Source organism: Centroberyx gerrardi, chromosome 3 (genome assembly GCF_048128805.1).
Source record: "Centroberyx gerrardi isolate f3 chromosome 3, fCenGer3.hap1.cur.20231027, whole genome shotgun sequence".
NCBI classification, from domain to species: domain Eukaryota; kingdom Metazoa; phylum Chordata; class Actinopteri; order Beryciformes; family Berycidae; genus Centroberyx; species Centroberyx gerrardi.
The window spans coordinates 25,370,665-25,379,158 of NC_135999.1; the positions used below are offsets into that span (position 1 = coordinate 25,370,665).

At 43.3% G+C, this 8,494-nt stretch overlaps 1 protein-coding gene across 5 annotated transcripts in view; it reads right to left on the reverse strand.

The window, feature by feature from the left end:
• Nucleotides 1-3,054: 3,054 nt before the first annotated feature.
• The window catches only part of add3a (adducin 3 (gamma) a), a 125,738-nt gene continuing 120,298 nt past the window's right edge, over nt 3,055-8,494 (reverse strand). For 4 of the 5 annotated variants that reach the window (XM_078282716.1, XM_078282715.1, XM_071896237.2 and 1 more), the window contains 2 exons: nt 6,945-7,037; nt 3,055-3,594 (listed from right to left, as the gene is read on the reverse strand). In XM_078282716.1, coding sequence (XP_078138842.1) covers nt 3,344-3,594; nt 6,945-7,037 — 344 coding nt within the window. In that variant the 3' untranslated portion in view covers nt 3,055-3,343. The remainder of the gene's footprint in view (nt 3,595-6,944; nt 7,038-8,494) is intronic. The other variant, XM_071896239.2, reaches the window with a different exon arrangement.

The following is an 8,494-nucleotide window of genomic DNA, read 5'->3' on the forward strand; positions in this document are numbered from 1 at the left end:
CAATCACTGGCATAAACGTGCCGTAACTTTCTGACTGAAAGGTTCATTCTCATCTTTTAACATCAAGATGAAAGACAAAGGCACCAGTTACTGTTTTCCCTGGTCATCGAACACCGAAGTGTTTCAGCTTAGGTCCTTCCATTTGGAATACTGTAAAATTATCAGTGAGGAATAATAAACGTAAATATGTACACTTCATCATTATACTGTTCAGGTCATGATATGGGTGTAAAGTAAAATGAGTGCGTATGGATTATGCTGAACTTAAAAACAGTTTGAGGAATGAGGTGGTCGTTCGTGAATGTGGATTGCGATTTACAAACGTGGAAAAATGAGCTTCCGTTTCTTAAAATACAGTTTTATTTGTGAATTTACACTGATTAGCAATACATCTAAAAGCAACTCCATTAGATAACCATTTATATAGGATTTTCACAGGTCACAAAGTAGCTTGGCTCATTCTGGCATGCCAAAGCAAAACTCATTCTTTTTAAAAACAGAAAAAAAAAAGGTGGATAGAGAGGCATTAGTAAAACAAGGTGCAAACGGTCGGAAAGAGAAAAACAAAAAATAAAAAGAATGCGATGCACATTCAGTTCATCTGGGAGCAATTTATGCTCATAAAATGGTTAATAAAAAAAAAAAGCCTAGTGCTCTCTGCAAACTAAAAGAGAGAAAAAAGAAAGCATACTGCGATACAAATGGAGGATGAAAAAAAAAAAAGAGAGAACTTTCCAGAAGGAGAAATGGTGTGAAAGAAGAGGACAGTCTGAGCGGTAAAAACATGGTGTGTTAGTGTCAGGTTCTCCTTCCCTCCCCCGCTGCTCCTCCTCTACGACACACAGATACACTTCCATTTCCAAACTCACACGTTCCTTCTCCATCTTCCAGTTGTGTGACCTCGGCTCTTCTGCCCAGAGCCAAAAGCTATCGTTTAACACAGCTAAAGATGTGGCCTCCCCCCCCCCCCGCCCCCCTCTCCCTCCCCCCTTCCCCCCCCATCCTCCCTCCAAATCCAATACTTCACATTGCTAGCTGGGATATTGGTACATCTGGTTAAACTGCGGGGGGAGGATATGTGGCAACCCATCACACTTTGGCTTCGCAGGGTTCAACTGTGGGTCATCTGACGGCTACAAACATGATCGTTTTTTTTTTTTAAGAGAAATGACACGAGGGAGGCTTACAATTGAAATGGTGACCGGGCCCAGAGAGTAATCGAATAAAAACTAAAACGTCGATGAGATCTCCTCATAATGTCGGAGTTCCAGTTCAAGGAGGGAGTGAATGGCAATTTAAGCGAGTAAGTGTAGCTGCTGTTGAGTGTAGCTACAGCACAAAAAAAAATAAAAAATAAAATAAAAAAAGAAGATGCTGGCTGTTTGGGAGCCTGAGGGTGTTGAATGCAGTCAGTGGGTGGTTTAACAGAGGTCTTGATAGGGTCCTTGACGCCCGAGCAGGCAGAATCGCAACCCTTGTCTCATGATTAAAATAATGGAGGAAAAAAAAATTACAATATGGCTTTAAAAACACACACACACACACACACACACACCAAACAACGACATCGCCGCTCCACACTCCAAGACCCATGATTCTCAATTTCGGCCGCCAATCGCAGATCACGTAGCGTTTCGCCGCTACGTTCCCCGTCTTTTTGTTGAGTTGGGCAGTAGAGAGAGGATTTTTTTTTCCTACGTGTGACACCAATGAAAGACTTTTCTGTCCCGATGCAACTCACTTTCTGAGTCCTGAACCTTTCTCCGCACGCCGCGCCTGGCTCGCTACTTGCACAACTTTTACCAAATACTCTACAATCTCCTTCACTGGTGAAACCACCTGCAACTAAAATGTGTTATATACCACAAGAAAAGTGCAGCACAATAAAATAAAAATATATAGTTAAAAATCTATAGCCAACATATCCAGTTTTCATATATCTGTGTTATATAGTAAATTTTAGTAATCTGAAGACTAGAATATAATTTGAGCAACCAGGCATCACTACAGAACATAGTCAGCCATATAAATTCAGAGTTCTTGCAAAAAAAAAAAACATGCTTAACATTTGTATTCTCTGTAAAAGCATAAAAATGAGTACAAAACAGAGTTGACTAATACCAAATTTGTGTTCAATTAATTAAAAAAAACAAATCAAATACCGATATTTCATGAGATGACTTGTGCAGTCTGATCTAAACGCGTTCACAAGTAGACATAAACGGTGACGCTTCACTAAAACGTGATTGTTTTTTCCTTTTTTTCCTTTTAGTTTTGGCAAAAAAAAAAACAAACAAAAAAAAAACACTGAGATGAAGAGGAGAGGACATTAAAATGCTACGTGAATGTACTGAGTGGGTCAGCGGCTCTTTGAGATAATGTCAGCGCACGGCCTCGCTTTCTGCTCTACAGCTATCTAGCCCGGCCTAACACTCCTTTAAACTCCTCTGTGGCGTCGCGTTTTCACCACAATTAGCTGAAGAATGGGTTCGTATCAAAAGCCTTGCGCATAAAGAAGCTTGAAGAGTGCGAGAGAGAGAGAGAGAGAGAGAGAGAGAAAAGAGAAAGAGAAAATCAACACAAACCCTGTGGCTGTTTTTCTAAGACCAGTTTTCCAGTGTGACTTCCATTTCATGTGGCCTCTCAGTTCCCTACACAGAGTCAAGTGACGAGGAGAGCATGCAGAAGCGAGACCTCAAATGACCGGGGAATATGAACAGAAAATAAAAACAAGAGGAGTTTTCTGTACGCTCGACCAAAACATGTGCAGTTTCACACCGCTGATGGTGCTTTCCGGACTCGCCAAAGTGCGGCTGTAATGATTATGGAGCAAGAAAAACGCCGGGCGGTTTCAAGTTCCATTATCAGCCCGGGAAACAACACAGGATGAGCCAGTTCTTCAGGATCGATGGGGTCTCGGGTCGACACCTTACGGCCTGCAAGGAGACCTGCACGGGTGAGAAGGTGTGATGTAGACAAACACACCCCACACCCACCCAAGTCACCCCCACATTTGCTGCACTTTTGTTCCCACCCGCCCCGCCCCGCCCCGTAATTTCCCTATCAAACATTCCTGTACTTTTGCAGAAGCAGAGATCTTTTTTCTTTTTTTGTTATACAACCAATTCATTCTTTTTTCTGTAATCCTTTCTTCCGCCTAACATTTTGTACATAAAAGAACCATTCGTTAAAAAAAAAATAAAATAAAATTAAAAACAAAAGACATAGAATGACACTGAAAACGGAGACAAAATCAAAACAGACATTAAACAGAACAAGGTGGCTGCCGCCCCTCTCTCGGTCTTCCTGCCTGCCTCACCCCCCGCCGCCCGCCCGCCCGCTCTCAGGCCTCCGTCTTCTCTTTCTTTTTGTTCTTCTTCAGGAAGGACGGGGTGCGGAACTTCTTCTTCTTCTTGGTGTTGGGCGACTTGGAGGGCGAGCTCTCGGGGGACAGCACCTCCTCGATCTTCTCGCCGGAGCGCACCGTGATCTCCACGCTCTCCACGCTGGTGGTCAGCTGGCTGACGCGCTTGGACAGCTCCTCGTCCGCGTCGCCGTGGTCGTCCTTGCCGTTCATCAGGCCCGTGTGGTTCTCTGATGGGGGGGGGGGGGGGGGGGGTGAGGAGGGAGAGACACAGGTTAGGTAAGGAAGTAGGAGAGGGAACGAGAAACAGTGGATGGACAAATCACTAGATGTTGCCAGACACACCGCCAGACTGCCTCAACATGGTATGGCTCACACTTCATTTGGACTAACATTAGTGAACAGCAGCAAAGTGCCCATATTCCATTTATTGCCTATATGGAAGAAAATGGTGAGAGTGGTGAAAATGACACACTACGCGCCACAATCCTGAGCTTAAAAAACAGTTGACTGGTGTTCAACTTCACGCAGAGTTTGAAAAGCGACCATCAATCAGAAAATCTGCACCGAAATGTTTGTGATGCAGCGGTAAATAAGGGAAGGACTAGTCGTCACAAACATTTTGGTGCAAACATTTTGACCTCCAGTTGGTGATCATTCTAAGTCAAACAACCACAAATGTATACACAAAAAGCACGTTTCTTCTCAAAAAAAGCATTAATTTATGCTATTCTTCCATGTAATACCCTATATTTATATAGTTTACAATAGTTTGATACCATTTACTATGATGCATACTATGAATTTTGGTCATAAAGACTCGTCATCTTTACAACTATATTGCACAAATAAAAAGGTTGGTAAACTGAGTATAGTCGGCTTTACCCTCCACTACATCCTGGGTGACGACATGGGCAGAGCCAATCAGGAAATAAAACACTTTTAACAGAATTTCTCTTTTTACTTATCAACTGCTAAAATAGTTGGTGGCAAAAAATTTAAAAATATGATAAATGAGGTCTAGTTTTCAGATTTCTGTTCATACAAGCTAGTTGCTATGCAGAAATCGTCTGATCTGCTTGTCTGCCCATTTGCCACCAATTTTAAGCTTTGACCCAAACACTATCTGAGCCATGTTTACACTGCATTGTGCTCAGTCTATTCATAGCACGGCTGCTGTCTATTGTTTGTCTTGCACTGTCCCTTTGGAAGTAAATGTTGCTCCTGTTGTCCCGGGGCCATGTGTGTCGGTATGCACTTACAGTATGTCACAATATGTTCCCACACTGCTGTCACCAAACACCAAATTCCTGTAACAGATCCTGATTCTGTTTGTGCTGCGTTAAATAACTTCCATCTCCCACCCAGAGACTGTGTCCCCATGCTCTACATATTTCATAACCTGCCTGTGTAAAATCCCAGTGACCTGATAGCCTAGAGAGCCTGTCCTCCTTTCACCTTACAGAAAAAAAATGGGTCTTTGGCGAACAGCGGGTTACACCCATTCCCTTAATGACTGTTTATGTAACAGGCCCGCTGGTGCGATATCCCTTTCCCTGTGATGTAAATGCATGGTTGGAGAATGGAGGGCAGAGGCATCCTGTTACTACGCTGAATAACACTGCTTTCAGGGACTGCTGGGGCTATTTTCATCTCAGCACAATAGACGCAGGGTGACATCAAAAGGGGCTTGCACAACAATTGACCTGTTTTCGGTCACGGCATGACAACAACCGGCTGACCTCGCAGCGGTGGTGTCAGAAAATATGGGTCTCCAGAGCCAGTTTGTTGCAGTCGGCTAATTGTTATTCTGCAGTTTTGTGTGTGTGTGTGTGTGTGTGTTGGAGGGAAGCTGACAGGAAGCCAATCCCACGGTGTCTTTGTTTACAACTTGTGAAGGAGGGTACTATGATCTTTCTCGCTCTGAGGTACGCTAAATGTCAGAGATAAGATTTACTGCGTCGGGGGGGAAAAAAGCCCTTAAAGCTGCACTAGGCAACTTTGGACGATGGCAGCTACAATCGGCAGCGAAGGTAACACTTTACAATAAGGGTACATTAATTAAGGGTTAGTTAATGCTTAATAAGCATTAATTAACCCTTAATTAACAGTTAACTAATGTGTCTGGTAATCATTTACTAATGGTGTTCATGTTAACTAAGGTATTAATTTATACATTATTTAATAGTCATCTTTATAAACTATTAAATAATGTATAAATTAATACCTTAGTTAACATGAACACCATTAGTAAATTACACATTAGTTAACTGTTAATTAAGGGTTAATGCTTAATAAGGCTTAGTTATTAAGCATTAACTAACCCTTATTAAGCATTAACTAACCCTTAACTTAGTGTACCCTTATTGTAAAGTGTTACCGCAGCGAAAGGCAACCGTTTCAAAAACTTCAATACCCAGAAATCATGTGATATGTGTTTAGTAAACTGGACACAGCACGCTCATGTTTACCAAGCCGGCCGGTCGGTCTGTGATGCTTTATAAAGCAAAGAGACGAGAGAGGAGAAGATCTAACGTTGGTGAGTCCAGCTTTCTCTGGACGGAGCGCTGCTCACTGCTGTTTAGGAGACTCTTAAAGAAACAGCCATGAAACAGCATCTTTACTTCCTTCATTTGATGCATGTCCTGTTGAAACAGGGTGTCGGGGCGGGACATAACGCACGAAGGGATCATTTAAAAGTGCAAACCAATGGAATATCAGTCAGGGAGAGAAAGAGAGTTTTATTTGATGGGAAGGGGTGGAGGGCCGGGATTTTTAAAAAAGACGTGATGGTTTTATTGGCTGGAATGTATTTACACCTACTGCCCAGGTCAGGGATTTCCTCCTACTCCTCCTCCCCCACATATATAATAGTAGTTAGTTATAGTTATAGTAGCTTTTGTATATATATATATATATATATATTTGTAATTCTGTGTTCTTTTACCTACCTCATTGTGTGTGTTTTTATAAGTTATGTGTGTTTTTTGTCATTTATGTAAATTGCTGATGCAACACTGGAATTTCCCTTCGGGGATAAATAAAGTACTCTATCTATCTATCTATCTATCTATCTATCTATCTATCTATCTATCTATCTACTGGTGCAGCATGAGGTCACCATTAAAGACACTCTGTTTTCTGGGAAGTAGAAGGGACTTTAAGCTTCAATTTGTCACTTTCTGTGGGCGGAGAAGTGTCCCAACACCAGAGTTTCATTTGGACATATAGGGCGAATCTACAGCGTCTCATTTAGAGGGGATGGGACGCTCCTCTCGGTTGCAGCCCCACTTTGTGATTTCAGCTGATAAGACGAGTCTATTTTTACATAGAAATCTTGCCTACTGCAGCTTTACCTCCTAGCCTCTAGCGCAGATCAGTACAGTCACATATCAGCGCACAGCGTACCTGAGCATACCTGGTTCCATTTCAGTTTATTACTTCACACTCTCATGCACACACACACACATGTCCGATCTACTTAGAGACACACACAGCACAGCAGTGAAGAGCATTCTCAAAAAAGTGTCTTTCTCTCTCTCTCTCTCTCTCTCTCTCTCTCTTTCTGAGTGAGTGATACCTTCTTTAGCTGGAGTGCTTTGCGGGGACTGGGTGAGAGACAGAGACTGAGAGAGAGTGGAGCCGTCGTCGGAGGTTAGCTCGTGCTCGCCATCTGCAGGGAGGGTGTGGGAGGGAGGAGGGTGAGGGAGGGTGGGGAGGGATGTGGGGTGAGGGATGGCGGGTGGGTAGGTGGGTGAGAGGATTGCGGTGTGGCAGAGGGGATTGAAGCGGTGGGACGACAGCAGGGGTGAGCAGGTTGAGATGGGGGGTGAGGGGATTTAGGATGAAGGGTCGGGGAGGGGGTCGAGGGGTGAGAGATTAGCGGTGACACACACATGTTAGAAACAGGCCATGCACAGCTGCTTTTCCACAACATTTCCTCAAGTCTTGTCCGTCGGCGGTGCGTCAGTCGCCTCGGAGCGCCGCCATTGGCTGGTTGTAAATGGTCTGTTGGTTGTTTTTTTTTCAGCTGGCGACTGAGCGTACATTTTGGACGCCATGTTGGCCCGGCGGTTGGGGGAGACCGTCGCAGGTCCGACCCCCCGCAACAACCGGTGTGTCTTTGGGGCAGTGGTTCTCAACCTAGGGCTCGGGACCTGAGATGATTTTGGGGGGTCGTGAGACGATTCACGGCATAGGAAAAAAGCATATTTCTACTATACAAATTCATTATCAAGTCTATTTTTTCAGATTTTCCTCTAATTTTTTCTTTTTTTATTCTTGTGAAATACTGAATCAGCCTCTCAGCCTCCTTTGATAATGCATCAAATGAATCAACCTGAAAAGGGAAAATCATTCTTTGGTTGAACTCTGCATGCTTGTGAGGGGGAGGGGGGGAGGTCGCGAGTAAACATCACTTCGTTTTAAGGAGTCATGAGCCAAAAAGTTTGAGAACCACTGTCTTTGAGCACGATGCTAAAGCTCTCCCTGCTAAACGCTTAAAAGTGTAAATGCTTTACCAATTTGAGGTGATGCAAGATTCATGTGTTCTTACTCGTTTTTCAAACATATCATTAAGTATGTGTGGGACTGCACCCGGTAGCTATAAAAAACACCTTATTATACAGTAAATGTTACAGTCCAGTTCAGCATTAGTAGCTTCTTTAGCGCCGTACAGTGATTAGTATGTGTGAATGTCATTCCCGTAGCACTTCAACACGTTCATTAGCACGTTCAGTGTTGCACAATCAGTTGGCCAAGGCATCGCAAGTCATTCACAGCTCATTCATACACAGCCTATAGAGCGGAGTTGCATAACGGCCTGTTCTGTGGAAGAGAAGCGCTCGTATGGACTGCGTGTGCTTCTCAGATGAAAACCGGTTACATGAGAACAGTTCACTTTTCAGGAACGAAGAAAAAGTGATTTTCAATTTGACACCCACACATTTTTAAAATCATACAGTGGGTTTAGAATAAGTTGCATGGGACATCTTGAAAATTATTCTACCCATATAAGACCAAGTCAACCTTCACTTCAAGCACTAAGGTTAAGTTAAAGGGTTTTCACCTGACAGCAGCGATATGCATGTAAATATGCAAATACTACTGTATGTCATATGTACTTCAGGT